This window comes from Gopherus flavomarginatus, chromosome 7 (genome assembly GCF_025201925.1).
Source record: "Gopherus flavomarginatus isolate rGopFla2 chromosome 7, rGopFla2.mat.asm, whole genome shotgun sequence".
Classification (NCBI taxonomy): Eukaryota; Metazoa; Chordata; order Testudines; family Testudinidae; genus Gopherus; species Gopherus flavomarginatus.
Genome location: NC_066623.1, coordinates 3,271,684 through 3,287,382, shown reverse-complemented (window position 1 = coordinate 3,287,382; position 15,699 = coordinate 3,271,684). Strand labels below are relative to the sequence as shown.

At 47.1% G+C, this 15,699-nt stretch overlaps 1 protein-coding gene across 2 annotated transcripts in view; it reads right to left on the bottom strand.

The window, feature by feature from the left end:
* ADAM19 (ADAM metallopeptidase domain 19) overlaps positions 1–15,699 on the bottom strand; it is a 54,237-nt gene that overhangs the window by 20,410 nt on the left and 18,128 nt on the right. The window contains exons 4-12 of one of the 2 annotated variants that reach the window (XM_050961284.1): positions 13,588–13,666; positions 12,024–12,100; positions 6,714–6,906; positions 6,364–6,429; positions 4,217–4,258; positions 4,041–4,112; positions 3,276–3,442; positions 1,982–2,066; positions 1,164–1,303 (exon numbers count right to left, since the gene is read on the bottom strand). In XM_050961284.1, coding sequence (XP_050817241.1) covers positions 1,164–1,303; positions 1,982–2,066; positions 3,276–3,442; positions 4,041–4,112; positions 4,217–4,258; positions 6,364–6,429; positions 6,714–6,906; positions 12,024–12,100; positions 13,588–13,666 — 921 coding nt within the window. The remainder of the gene's footprint in view (positions 1–1,163; positions 1,304–1,981; positions 2,067–3,275; positions 3,443–4,040; positions 4,113–4,216; positions 4,259–6,363; positions 6,430–6,713; positions 6,907–12,023; positions 12,101–13,587; positions 13,667–15,699) is intronic. The other variant, XM_050961285.1, reaches the window with a different exon arrangement.

The window sequence follows — 15,699 nt, the reverse complement described above, 5'->3', positions numbered from 1 at the left end:
GGGTGTATGTGTGTATATGTACATGTATGTTAGATACATGCACATGCATGTTGCATTTGTGTGCACGTTGCGTGTGCGCACACATGCCAAAGTACCACCACTTTCCCTCTTGATATTTTTCTTTGTTTGTGAAAACTCAATGACTTCAAAACAAGGGGTTTGAAAGATGGGCTTGGGTTAAACAACTTCAAATGTTCTTGGTTAAACGATGGGTTTGTTTCGTTTCACATAAGAAGGAGATGAGAAGTGGGGGGTGGATTAGGGTTTTTTTTATTAGTACTAAGCCCAGCTCTAGAACTTCTAGAAACTCTTCTGGAGCCCCGAGGAGTGAATTTTTCAGCAATGCGAGGGTGTGAGGCTTTAAGGGAGGAGGACAGAGCTAGGGATTGTGTGTGTCTGAAGAAACACAGAACCCATGAAAAATTAACCCTGAATCCCCCTGGGTTTACACTCTAGTTCTTCCTCCCTCTTCCCCTCAGGGCTTGCGGTTCCTTTTCTTGGAAATAAAGACTTGTAACCACTCACCTGAAATAGAAGCAGAAGAGCATGGGCCAAATCCATTTGCCGCGCCACCACTCCCAGGGCAAAACTACGCTCTCACACCATTAACCTGTTAATTGCCCCCAGTGAATTGACATTAAGTGGAACTGAGTTCTCTTAACAGGAAGCTCATAACAGGCAGTGACAACCCCAGGTAACCGGCTTAGAAACATGGCTCCGTAGCTGTGCCTTTTGATGGTCTCCCAGGTAATCGCTTTGCCCTTGGTTACCAGAGTGCCTGGGAGTACGAACCCTGCTGTTATACAGGTAAAAGTCCTAACCCCCGTAGGGGTGTTTTACATACAGAGCACATGTCACTAAATCTCCTAAGCCCTCCCGCTGCAGGATGAATGCGGCAGGAATACTTTGGCTGACCCCTTCATTCCACTGGGGTCAGTCATTTGGTAAGGGGCAGTTTCATTTAAACTGGGAATTAAACTAACTGCTCCTGCCGCGTGACCCAAGTTGCCACTGAAGAGGTGTCTCTGTAAACCTGTTACATACAATACCCAGCGCTGGACCCAGCGTCATGCTGCCTTCTCAATGATCCCCGTTCCCCTGGGTTCTCTAGGATGCAGTGGGTTTTGTTTTCCTTAGGGAAGGACCACGGAAGAGCGACTCACCCCGTGGCGGCAGCCATGATGCAGCCTCCGTCCTCAGCGCGGGCGGCACAGCAGCCAGCCGAGTCGTGGCTCATGCCCAAGTTGTGGCCCATCTCGTGGGCCAGGGTGGCAGCGATGCCGATGGGGTTGTCGGAGTGATCCTGGTCAGAATCAAAGAGCAGCGTCAGCGTGTCACCGACACGTCGGCTGAGCGCTCGGGCCAAGAGGTGCATTTTCTGCTGCTAAAGGTGGGCCTGCAGTCACGCTCTCAGCCAGAGCAGCCTGCTCGATGGGGCAGTTTGGATCCAGGTCTGGACGCTGCAGCTTGGGCCCATCTCTGTCTGTTTCAGATATCTGGTGCAAAGTGGCCTGCTAGCAACGAGCACCAATCTGTACTGCCTAGGGCCTGTCTTGTCTGGGCCATAATGCTGTATAACAGGCCTTTACATTTGGTTGAATTGAATATTGCTTATCGTTAGACCTCAGTTGCCTTTTACACGGTAGGAGTGGTGGCACCATGTGCTGGATTGCTGGCACCCGACACTGAAGTCATGAAGTCTTGTTTTCTACGCACAAATGCTCCAGATTCAACTCCCACCTCAATCTTCTCCCCACCAATGTTTTGTCTGGACTGTGTGCGCCCGGGATTAATGAGGTATCCAGAGCCTTTCACGGATGCATGGAGAATTGTTACCTGGAGTTGTCTTTAACCTTTTATGAAAGGGAATGCTGGAGACCAACATAAAAAAGCATTTTCCCTTTTGGTTTTCTGGGAGGCAGCTATCACACATATTTGCTACGCACAGGAAACGCCTGATTAGTTGTTAGCAATAACTTACCATGTTCACCCCTCCTGATTGGAAATCGGAGCACATGGCCATCAGCGGAGCTAAGCCAATTGTGGTGCCCTGGAATGACATCCCACTGAAAACAATCCGGAGAAATAATGAAATGGGACAGAGATGTAGTCTAAGGTCTTGTAGAAACCAATGCTGTCTGTAGCCCTATGAACTTACATCAGACCATAAGGAAATGGTCTCTTCATTAATACCTTTCCTGCTATCTTCCCAGTTTAGCTTTTCAGCTCCATCATTCCTCTCCCAGAGCTAATAGTTCACCTTACACCATCATCAAGCCATCTGGACAGTGCAACCAATCTGACTGCTTGTAATGGCCTGGTGATGTTCCGAGCAGCTTACTGACTTCCTGGACTTGGAAACAAACACACAAGAGACTGTCCACTGATAATCCATCCCAGGCTGTATCCCGAGCCCAGTACATGCTGGGGCCTCACGCTGGGAATTTAACGAGTGCTGGGTGAATACCCAGGCAGTGCAGATCTATTCCAGGGCTCACTCTGCTAGCTCAGCACATTGATTTAAGGAGTCCCCAGTCACCTGGAATGCTACACTGCCCTTCTGAGATTTTAGAGTCTCGTAAGAAAGCGGTGGCTTGGGGAAATCGCATCCGACCAGACACCCAGAACAGTATGAAAAACAGAATGAATCTGTCTGTGAAAAACCTCATGGAAAAGGTGTTGCATCTGTGCATTTTCTGTTCACTGGCTCCCACTCCACTTCCCACTACCTGCTAATGGGGAAATTCTCACTGGAGAAAGAGGCAGGACTAGGGAGCTGCTGCAAATTGTTCTTCTAACAGGCCCACTTTGCTGGCCCTGTATCCAGTGGCACTAATCAGATCAACAGGATGAGTCACTCTGATTAGCCAGCTAGCTCCCAGCCCCTGCGCCAAGCATGTCAGAGTGCAGAATGATGCACTTGCTAACACCGGGCCCTGTCCCAGAACTGGCTGAGGGCCTCCTGCAACCTGCACTCACTGAAGACTGTACATCTTGCCTTATGGCCCAGATCTTCAGAAAAGTCTGTGCACAATTGTGCATGCAAAGATGCACAAGCATTTGCACGTGTATTATGTATGCACAATAATGGGAATGACAGTCCCCCACTTCAATGTACATGTACTGTGACTGCATACCACTTGGGGGTATGCACCTTTCTAAAGCTCCAGCCCCAGGAATGTGTTCCAACTAGAACCTTATCCATGTTGATTTCAAACCATGTCCCCAGATCCTTTGGGCAGAGAGTTCATGTTATTCCAGGAAAAGCAACATACGTGATTAACTGGGCATTGTCGTGCTTTTTGCGGGCTAGCAGCTTGCGCCTCCAAGCCAGGAAGGACCAAAGGGTGGAATGTGAATTCTCGGATATATCGCACTTATTTCGGTCAGTCCAGACCTCCAGCCCCACCAGGGCAATCCGAATGTTCAGGGATTTATAAAACTAGAAGATGCACAGAGAGGAGAGAAAAGAGCTGATCAACTGATTGCTGCTGATTTTTCTCCTCGTTTTAAACCGTGAATATAAACGATGCTAAATATGCGACTTTTGTACAATGAGACAGAACCGTATGTTCAGGGAAAGTGGGTCTCCCTAGAAGTATGTTCTACCCTCAGCTCTGGGATGGGAAGAGCCCCATCAGCATCCATTACAGAACCCTTCCAAAGCACAGTCTGGGCTGGATGCCAGATGTGGCGCTTTCATTGTGTGGCTAATGGTAGCAGGTTGTTGTAAGCGATGAAGGTCGCCCACAATAGCACAGCTTTGAGAAGAAACAATTCAAAACACAGAGATTTTCTTGCTAACACCCCTGAAAGAGAAGGGGATTCCCTCTAGGCTCTCCGTCTCCAATGCCTCTGCTCAGTGGAACTGTTCTGAGGGTGTCGTCCAGTCTCCACAGCGCCAGGTCATTGGGGAGAAGGAGCCAGTGGGGAATTCCCTTTGCTGAGAAGGATGCCTTCTTCCTGGCACAAGAAGTTCAGGTGATTGTGTTACGCTGAGACTTCAGCTCCTTTCCCACCGGTTACACACCTGGCCTCACCTTATCTACGTAATTAGCAACCTCCACTAGTTTACTCTTCGTTAGTTGAAGGTCATAGTTATTCTTCTGAAACTGAATGAAACGAGCACAAATCAGCATCATCCTTTAAAAACAAGCAAGAGCGTAACACACATTTAACCAGATCACGTTATTCTGAGAATACGGAGGTGACTGACCCAGTCAGTGGTGCCCAGGAGTCCTCCTTCGGTGTATACATCCTATTCGCGACAGGAGGAGATACACATGTCTAGACCTTGTAACACTGATCTGGCGCTGAGCTGGCGGTATCATACCACCGTGATGCTAGCCATCGAACAGAGTAACACGTGTTCCTCCTAGGTGAGAATCCCCTGGCCAGACATTTACGTAAAGAGCTGACTAATTTGCCATGTTACGCACACGGTAATGTAACTTCATGCCTATAATAAGCACAACCACAGTACTGATCATAGAGGATTCGTTACAGAACTCACTTACCAGACAAGAATGACAGCTGCACTGCTTCATTTAAAACACTTTTGGCCCATTGAAACATGTGGTAAATAATGATTTAACTTGGCAAACAATGTAACTTGTTTTAAGTATGTGAATCAAACAAAAAGATCTTTTTTAAACCAGACTGGGTGTTCTCACTGGAAAAGCTGGGGCATTTTTTCTTTTAGGAGGGGGCAGTTTGCATTGATCACATCAAGGGTTTGACTAACGAAAGGGTGAAGAACATCTGGCAATCCCCGGATAGGCTGCATTTTCTTACAATCTCCTGGTGTCTAACAGAGGTGAAACACCCAGAATCTGCCTCTCTAGTGTCATTCAGAATAAGTTACAGCCAATAGCCCTGAAGGAGCTGTGCAATTTTAGCATCAGGTTGTAACTTTATGAATGAGGCTGACCTTCCTATGCCACTGTGTGCTGATAAATTAAATGATCAATTAAATGTTGTCAGGTTTGGGATGGTATTGAACCACTTCGACACAGAAAGTTTAGATTTGAAGCATCTGAAACCTCAGCAAAAGCTTTCTTTACCTCCACCACTAAATACCAACTGAGATAGTAGCTAATCACCTGGATTTCTTTAGCAAAGGGACAGAGAGTAGAATTAGGAGACCAGGTTATCCCTGAGAAACCCCACAACCCCAAATCTCAATCTGTAGAGAGCTGTCTATTCCAGGAGCAACATCATTAAACATGGAGTTGTGTAACTGAATGAATGCTCCTGCATGCTGACTGCTAATAAGATATGGAGCCTTTTCACGTTAGGTCACTGGTTAGTGTTACCCAGGGTTTTCAGAACCCCAGCAGAGGTAACGTAACTGTTTCACTTCAGGCGGTGCCAGGAATAAATCAATGGGAACACAGCAATTCGGTCTGATAAAAAGATTAATGCAAGTCAGCGTGCTTTACCTAAAACTGCAGTTTATTAGATTTAAGCACAAACAGACACAAGCGATAGGTTTTTAACCTCCCAAATATTTACCTGAACTCTGGAACAGTATTGAGTAATTAATAGTGAGTTCGCAGTAGCCCACCCATCGGAGAGAAAAGATGTTAGAAAAAACATTTCTCAAGATGGCTTTAGAGGACTATTCCAAAAGTACACTCTATTATCTAGACTTTTTATAACTAACTTCTACAAAACTAATAGGTCATAATGACCCTACTGGATCATCACTTTTCCTAACTTTCAATAAACTTCTAATATCAGAGGTATCTAGACTCGAGGTTCCCATCCACGTATCTTCTTTCTGTCTCAGTTATTTACTTTTCTTTCCCCTCCTCCCACTCTGACTAGCAGAAACTGCCAGCTAAATTTTGACCTTGCATCCAAAAACCTGCTTTCCAATTTACTGTTAACTATGTGGAGTTCTTTTTTATTAATGCATGGTGGCTGAATGCTCATAATATGGTTGCAATTGGCTTGAACACATTCTGAGGTACACACACCCCTCAAATCCAGGGTAACTGTTAGTAGTCAGTGCAGACTGGTAGTGACAGGCAATAGTTACATCTCTGATGGCTGTGCAGTGACCTACTTGAAATAAGTGGGTGGCCTCAATCCTAGACACTTGTCCGTATCACAGTTTCCACCTCTATTGGCAATACATGGCATCTTTCCTGGGTATTCTTGGAGTGGTCAGGGACTGGGAGGGCAGGGAAGTGGAACCCCATTTTGTACACCCTGCCGGGATCCCTCCACATCAGGGATAGCTGGGATGGCAGGGGAAAGCTGCCCCTGCTACTGGCTTCACTCTACCTGTTCCGCAGCGAGAAAGATTTGCCATGGACCCAGTTCTCAGCCACTGTAAACATGGCATATTTCTCTTACCTCTGCATAATCAGCCACCAGCAGCAGCTCCACGTACTTTGTAGACTGCAAATCCTCCCGCTTCACCTGTGACAGAGCACCCCGGAGGTTAGTTGTGGTTCATCATTTTTCTTGTCTGGCAATCACTGCCTTACTGATCATTCCCCTGCCTCTCTTGTTTGCTTCCGTTACATCATTTGAGCAGCCACTAGTTCCTAATCACCATCGTCCTTTTGGAGGAACTGTATCCCATTGGTTTCATTTCCTCAGCCCTGCTCTCGGAGGACGGAGGCTCACCCTGCTCAGAGGTGATGAGCCACACCCTCCTGCATGTTGCAATGAGTCCCCTCGCTTACATGGTACACACTCACCCTGTGACGATGTGCTGTGGCCCGGCCTCTCAATGTGTTGAGCAAGTGTGTGGTTGTGGGCTCTTCATGCAGATCTCCACAGGTCCCCTTGGGAAGCCTCAGATGTTCTGATCTGTAGATCAAGTGTTGATCCTGGCTATCAGGGACTGGCTCTAAGATGTAACTGAGATTGCTGCTCAGCACTATAAGACCACTGTTGAAATAAGAAGCAGTGAGAGAAAGGACAGTTCAGTGGTTAGTCTAGGGTCCAGAAAATCAGCATTTAATTTCCTGCTCCGCCACTGACTTCCTGTGCGATCTTGGGGAAGTCAATTAGGCTCAACGCCACTAACTTTCACTGAAATCCTTTGACAATCTGGGCCTTAGCTTCCAGGTGTCTCTGTGCCCCATCTGTACTCTGGGGACAACAGGGGTGTTGTGAGGACAAACACATTAGTGATTGTGAGGTGCTCAGATACTGTGGGGAAGGGAGCTAAATACATACTTCAGACAGGGAAAGGATGTTACCAGTTAATAGAAGAGCTTGTTGAGCTTTTTTTGTCTAAAATATTGTGCGTCAAGCGGCTTATCAACTGAATCACAAATTGGCCTTTTGAATAAACAAGAAAATGTTTTTTTTTTCAAATCAATATTTTCCTCCTTTGCCTCATTTCCTCAAAATGGAAGAAAGGGAGGAAAAACCTCTCTCCTCGCCTGCCTCTTCCCTTCCCCCCCCGCTCATTTTCCAGTGGGAAAAAAAGGAAGGGAAGCCAAGCCAAAAGCCTGTGCATTTTGAACCAAAACAATGTTTTTCATTTTGTTTCCCTTCATGAAAAAAAATTATGTGAAAATTTTCAACTACAATGTCAATTTTTAAGGTTTTTTCCCCCATTTCCCCCCTCACAGAAAATACTATTTTCCAACCTGATCTAGTCAGTAAATACAGAACTACAGCCTCCCCAGGATGCAATCACATGGGGGCTGGGAATGTCACAGGTGTCTGGAAGAAAATGACATCCAACATCCATGGTCTTTCAATGAGAGTTGGGCAGTGGGCACCTAATTTCCTTAGGCTCCTCTGTAAATACCAGCCATGACCAATAATAGGTTGTTTGTCATATACCCATGTGCCTTAGATAATCACTCTTGGGGCCTTTCCAGCCATGGGGAAGTGGGTAAGAATTTATTACCCCCTAATACAAATGGAGAAATTGAGGTTAAGGGATGCAGGTGAGGCAAAGGGAGGGCCTTTTGCTGTTCTTCTGCACAGGGATGAATTTCACCCAGACTGCTTGAAATTACCCTGAAGATTGGAGAGAGACAAACCGTAACACCACTGCTGGTACGTAACAAACAGTGTTCCAAGTAGGCTAAGAGCTCCTATTTTTATCTCCTTCATGCAGGTTTAATTTCATTTCAGCCTTTGAGACACTGCAGGGGTTTGCAGTGATACAAATGGAAGCCAGGGAGCAACAGATCCTTAGCACATCCCATGCAGGAATTCCCTTCCCCCAACTGCCCAGGTCAGGACCCACCTCTGGCTGAGGCTTCTTCTGCCCAGCTCTTTTGTTCTGTGCTTCCGTGCATGGCACAGTGTGGGAGGGGAACTGGTGCATCCTATTTAACAAAGTGAGTGGCTGATAGAAATGAGCTATCAAAGAACATAAATAATGTCTATGGCCAAGGAACGCTCTTTCGTTATCGTCTGGGGTCGTATTCAGGATGCTCTCCGGGAACAGGGCACAAGATCCGGATTTCATATATTAGAAGCCTGTTATTTTCATTTATAAGCTACTTGCTAGAGCAAGAGTTGACCCCTTTCAAGCGAACTAGGGAGCCATTGTGTGGCGCTTTGCCAGATTTCTCCTACAGCTCTCCCCCACAAGCCCACGCCGTGCAGTGACTCAGGCACTGCTCTGTATTTCCAGTACTAGCCAGGAGGCAGTGGTACCTTCTGATAGAAGCTGCATCTTTCCCCAGGCTCCTGAAAGGTGCATTGCAGCCATAACAGACTCGGCGCAAGATTGAAGCTTTTCCCCGAGCCCTGCAGAAATATGAATACGTGGACAAGCGGAGCAGGCTTTTGAAAGCATTAGAGAAGCCCAGTCTCTCGTATTCCCAGTGCCAGAAACACACCTCATGTCCCAGCGTTATTTTAGGTGCTGCAGGGCAATGCCAAATAAAGCTCACTCGTAAAAAGGAAATGATCCAGGTTAAATTCTGCTCTCGTTTACACTGGTGTTAGCCCACTTTAATTAACAGGGGTTGCCCCTCCAAAAGCAGCATTTGGCCCCATTGGCAGGTGCCCAGGAAGAATCCACTGGCAGGTCGCATAGCTGGGTTGGGGGGTCCCACTGAAAGCCTTGCTTCAAGCTTTTGCTTCTGCTGCTTCAGTGCAGGCCCCGTCCTCTTCTTTTGTTCCTCAGACACGAGCGCACTGAAGCCCTGCTGGCACTCGTGGCATTGGATCACACAGTGGTTTACCACCACATAACTAAGGAGCTCACTTCTGCATAAGCTTCAGTGGTCCTGGTCCTGCAAACACACCTGCATTGACTAGGGGCTAAAAGTTAAGCACATGCATGAGTATTTGAATGATTGGGGTCTATGTCTGTACAGCACCCAGCACCATGGAGCCCCAGTCCTGATCAGGGATTCTTCATTTTCTAGCAGTAACATAGGTCAACAGCAAAACCTTACAGGCCAACATCCGAGAATGCAGCAAACCTTACAAGCACCCGCGTTTGCTAATCACAAACCCCAACTTTGCAGGGACAAGCAGGCATTCGTGTTTGCAAATGGGTAACTGCTCCTTTACGCGCCCTATTCGCAGACCCCTGCCCCATCCCTCTCTCTCATACATCTCTAGAAATTGCACATCCCTCGGAGTGTCCCCCTAGATCTTGAAGGAGCCTCCTTGCTGTCCACGCTGGGAAGCTGCCGAGTTTTGTGAATGAACCAGCAGTTTATCCAATTTGGAGAATCCATTTCAGTCATTTTCTGTCCACTCAGGCTGGCAGGCTGTGGGTTTGTGCCTGCAACCAAGGCACAAGAGAATCCAAGGGTATCTTCATCCCCAGCTCTCTTTAGAACATGACCGTACTGCAGGGGCCTGTAACAAACTGTACAGAATTACCCCCAAGCCAGGTCGTGCCGTGTTGCTCCAGGGGAGCTTACAGCAGGGTGGGTGTGCAAAGAGGCTCCCCCACCTTCCTGCACTCCATGCAGTGATGGGACATGGTTGCAGGCCTTCCGTTCCACACAATGGGAGCTGTTCTCCCTGTGAATCGTCAGGGCACAGGACATCCCGGAGAAGGCAGGGTCATGCCCCCTCTTCACTCTATTCTTTGATATTTGTACTGCAGAAGCAGATAGCAGCCCCAGTCACAGACTAAGACCCAATAGTGCTGGGTGCTGTGCAAACACCGAGAGAGAAGATAGTCCCTGCACCTAAGAGCTTAGCCAATGGAACTGGCCAGGTGCCGCATGCTGCACTCCATGAAGAGGAAAAGCAGCGAGGACGCTCACCTGTTGGCAGCTTGGCTTCACTGACTTCAGCTGAAAAAAGCTGTGATCAAGGGTCACAGGATGGGGCCCGTTCTATGGGCAGCCCCCACACATTTGTCATGCAATATCAAGTAGCTAAAATCGCACTAAGACAGTTTCCTGGTGGAAAGAATAACGACTTCTGGAGGTTTTCCTCTTGCAAGTGCATTTTTAACAATACTCCTAGGCGGCTACATTGCCGTTCTCCCCACGTTGTAACAGAAACCTCATTTGTACTATTGTAATCAAGGGCTGATGGAAGTATGTTTCCCATGTGGGTCCGTTTTTCTCAACTGGCCTTTCTCCATGCATCAGGTTTGGAAAGGCTCTGGGTTTAACGGGGTTCTTTGCCCAGTGGAAGACATATAGATTTGGGGGAAGAATGGCTCTGCTTGAGAGCTCTGCAGGGAAAGTGAAAACAGATGTGTGTGCTCGGCTTCCATAGATGGTTATTTAGAACAGTGCAGCACAGTGGTTGGGGCACGGGGCAGCAGGACTGCACACGTTAACCGAACTACAGCCGTTTCCTGTGACACTAAGAATAAAGTGCCTGGAAGAATGTGGGATAAAACAGAAGTAGGGTGCACCTGTGATTTCTTCTGCTTTTTTATAGCGAGTGGAATATTTATTGCAAAACACAGGTGGCCACTTTGTCCTGTTTATACCACCAGATATTTCATCTGCATTAAAAGCACTTGAGGTTGTTAAGGGTTTTTTTTGGCAAGGCCTGTTTCCTGACAGGACTAAATCTCCCCAGCCTGGCTTCCAACCAGCTTTCAGCTGGAGTTGACTGCAAACAGTGTCTTGTTTATAAACAGATGTGAAGTATCTCAACTGAGAGCTTTCAAGTGCATGTGATATTTAGGGTTGCCAACTTTGTAATATTTAAAAACCGGACACTCCAGGAGGAGTGCCGAAAACTTCCCAGCCCCACCTCCTCCCACAAGGTCCCACTCCTGCCCTGCCCCTTCCTCCTGAGGCCCCACCCCCCATTCGCTCCCATTTCCCCGTCCCTCCATCACTCACTGCTTTTCCCCTCTCCCCCTTCCTCCCTGCGTGGGTCGGGAGAGACTCTCCTGCAGAGCTGGGGCGGGGACCTGCAGCCACCTGATGCAGGTAGGAGGTGACCCTGACTGAGTAGGGGCTGACACAGGTGATGTCTTGGCACCTCCCCACCTCCCCCACCCGCAGTAACTGGACTTCGGGTGTCCAGTCAGTAGATCTGACCAGAAACCATCAGGTTCCCTCTTCAACTGGACAGCTGGCCACCCTCATTGTGGGCCCAGATCCCCAGCTGCTGTAAGTGAATGTATTTTTGTTGATTTCACTAGAGCTATGCTGATTTACACTTGCTGAGGATCTGGTCTTTTTTCTGCCCAGGACTAAAACTTGTTGGAAATTTGTCAAACACTTTTTAAATGTGTCATTTCCAACAAAAATTCCTATGGATAAAATATTCAGAAGTTATTTATTTTTACTCAGTTTCCTACCAAAGTGTCAGTTCCGACTGGGAAAACAAGGTTTCATTGCGACAATTTCAAAACTTTTCAAAAGTTCAAGTCAAACCATTTGTTGAAGCCAATGCTTTCCCACACAAAGCTTCGCTTTTGACCAATCCCACGTTTTCTGGCCAAAAACTTTTAGTTGGAAAATTCTAGACTAGCTCTAATGCTAACAACCCTGCTAGGAAGTCACATGAGGGGATGCCAGGAGGCTTTGGAAAGGACGAGGGGAGGCCAGAGGACAGTCAGATCCTTATTTTGTCAGGGCTTGCTTGAATCTTACCGTAGCCCTTTGCATGCGCTGAGTGTGACGCTGGATTGTTCCAGGCCTCGCACAACACCATGGTAGAAGCAATGGTCCTGGAAAGGAGAAAGGAGATTGTCAAGGGAGGGAACAGTTGGTGAGTTCTTTTATTGTTAGAGGGTGGAACTAACTCCTGGGCAGAAAGGACCAGTACAGGACCTGGGTGCTGCTAAGTCCCACGTGAGCAATGAGAGAGCCTTTAATTCTCTCTAGTACTGTCCCTCCTGCCAGGTGAGACTTTAAGGCAACAACCACCACCACCACCACCACCACCAGTGGTTCCCTGATTCAAACCTAGCATCTTAGCTGTCATAGCACGGCCTTGTGGATATGCATGAACATGCTCTTCATTGCTAATTAAATCTAAGGTGCTGTAATGTCCTGAGGAAGCTTCACAGAAGAGCAGACCGGGCTTGATCCAAAGCTTGTTGAAATCAATGGAAATCTGTCCAATGACTTCAGCTGGCTTTGGATCAGGCCCTGAAGAATGTGCTGACCTCATCTTTTAGTTCTATAAAGGGTTATATGTTATAGACCGGAAAGTCCATTTAGATGGGCTCATCTCAAGACAAAAGGCAGACTATGGTAGGAACAAGGAAGCCGCTAGGGCCAACATGCTGACAGCATTCCATCCCAGCCCAAACTCCTCACCCAGCTGTGCGCCTCTGGGGGGAGAGAGGGGAGCAAACAGTAGCAGGGGAAAATGATCTCATCGTCTTTATCTTTTAGTTTAAAATTCTAACCAATTTATATCTTTGTGCAACTGCAGCCGAGAGTCCTTGTCTGAGATCGGTCATTCATGATGGTTTTTCTGACCAGGAGCCAGCTGGCATGGGCTAGTCTCGCAAAAGGGTGGGAACACAGCAAGCATGGAGCTTGCACTTCGCAAAGAGCAGTGTCAATGAACAGCAGCACTGGAAGGCAATAGGGCTGAGTCCCCTAAGTCCTTTCAGTGCTTTGAAAAATTCTCTCTCTGCTCTGGTTTATATTCATTGGGGTGAGCCCAGATTGGGTATTTGGGATCTGGTGAAGACCTTGGCTTACAGAAGTGGAATACTGCCACTGGAATAGGATACTCAGCTTGCATTTTACTAGAGCGCTACAACTCCACCTACGGGCAGAGGCAAACAATCAAATCTGCTCATACACAGGAGAGTTTTGTTCCTTGTAAAAGGAAAAAGCAGCATTTTCCCCAAGTCTTCGCTTTCAAGATCTCCAAAATTCTGCAGAGACTAAAAAGAAATGGCTAGAGGCAGGCACAGGACGAGGTTTCCCTGCAGATCTCTGCCACTGCCCCGCAGACCTGATCTGCAGCATCCGTCAGACTGTGCCCACCCAAGAACTCATCTGAGATGGGACCATTGACTGGCCAAAGGTTTGGGGATGCAAACAGTTGCCCACTGGAGACTTCTACAGGCTGAGAATTCCAAACTCAATTCACATTCAACCCAGTCCAGTTGGGAACTCAAGTCTCCAGAAGATGAAGCCCCGTCTCCTCTTTGTACCCTCTCCTTGGATTCACCTGCATGGTCTGCATACTTACTGTGTGGTTGAAAGTGATGGTGTGGGGCATTCCAGTCTGGGTATAGTGGGTTTCAGTGTAGCCTGGTGCAAATAGATGCCTACCAATAGCAAGGAAAAGACAAAAAAAAAGACATTTCTTTAGACTTGGCACATTATTATTGAATCATCTCTGCTGGGATATCTGACAATCACAGCGCAAGAAGGGCCTGATCCAGCTCCCATTTAAATCAATGGAAACACTTCTATTAACTGCAGTGGGTGCTGGGTTGGGTTCTAAGGCATTTAGTGTGGGAGTTCTTTGTTATGAGTCTCATAGACTTCAAGGCCAGAAGGGACCATTAGGATCATCTAGTCTGATCTCCTGCGTGTTGCAGGCCACAGAACATCACTCACCCACTACTGTAATAGACCCCTGATCTCTGGCCGAGTTACTGACACCCTCAATTCATGATTTACAGACTTAAAGTTACAGAGAATCCACCATTTACACTAAACCTGCAAGTGACCCATGCACCATGCTGCAGAGGAAGGCAAAATAACCCCAAAACCCAGGGTCTCTGCCAATCTGATTTGGGGGAAATTTCCTACCCAGCCCCCAATATGGCGATCAGTTAAACCCTGAGCATGTGGGCAAGGCCCACCAGCCAGATCCGGGGAAAGAATTCTTTATAGTAACTCAGAGCCCCTCATCTCATGTCCCATCAGTGACCATTGGGGATATTTGCTGCTAGCAGTCACAGATGAGCTACATGCCATTGTAGGCAGTCCAGCATTCCACCCCCTCCATAAACTTATCAGGCTCAGTCTTAAAGCCAATTATATTTTTCGACCCCCACTGCTCCCCTGGGGAGGCTGTTCCCGAATCTCACTCCTCTGCTGGTTAGAAACAGTCTAATTTCAGGCCTAAACTTGTTGATGGCCAGTTTATCTCCATTTGTTCTTGTGCACACATTGGTGATTAACTTAAATAAATCCTCTCCCTCCCTAGAGTTTATCCCTCTGATGTATTTATAGAGAGGAATCATCTCCCCTCAGCCTTGTTTGGTTAGGCTAAACAAGGTATAGTGCACACAGAATAAAACGGAACAAAGTGAAAAAACCCATGGCCAATGGAAGATGAGCCTTTTGGGGGCCGTCAGTACAGAGCTTTTCTCTGGTACAGATTCCACATTCTGCCATGTAACATTTACCTCTAACACAGCACTTCCCATCTGCCAAGCCCTCCCCTAACACACTTTCAGAAACAAGAGAGGGGCTAATGGCTTGCACACAACATCAGTGCAATCAGAGCATCTGCGAGACCAATATTATATGTCCCTTTTCCCTGTCCAGAGGGAACTTGAATGGGGAGAGGCGCGGAGTTCAAAGGTTAATGGCCATTGACGCAACTGCATTCAGATCATTTTGTCTCATGAAATACACTCATAGGTGTAAGTGCTCAGCTAGTCATCTTCCTAAGTGCTCCTTCAGACCATTTATTAAATGAAATCAGAACAAAAGAAAGTATGCCTGTGAATCCCAAACTCGGCCACTGAATGGTTCCCCACTATGTACCACTGTGCCCACACGGCCGGGTCCCCCACTGCCACCACTGTATTTTGGTTCATTCAGAAATCCTGCCTCCAGTTTCAACAAGCTCGAATGGTAACATTTAAAAAAAATGAAAATAAATAAATAAAATAGCAAAAGTAAAAAAGCTGATGCACCAGCCAGGCTTCCATGGGACATGGAACAGCACTAATCATAATTTCCTGTACAATGATGATTTCCAGAGACTTGGGGATGCAATATGAAGAAAACCACAAGATTTCACTTGAGGTTTTTAGTCCCTCTAGAGGACAGGGGCTGCATGTTCTTATGTGTTTGAGCAGTGCCCAGACCAATGGGTTCACTGATCCTCTGGTACTGTTGGCACATAAATTCAAAGATTTTAAGCCCAGAAGGGAATGTTTGATCATCTAATCTGACCTGGCCATAGAATTTAAGAACATAAAACCATAGGACTGGAAGGGACTTCCTGGTCCGAGTCCAGTCACAGGCTCCTCTGTTCGTGCAAGTAATTTCATCCAGTTACTCTCATACTGAGCCCAATAACTTGTGTTTGGCTAAAGACTCTCTCCAGAAATTCATC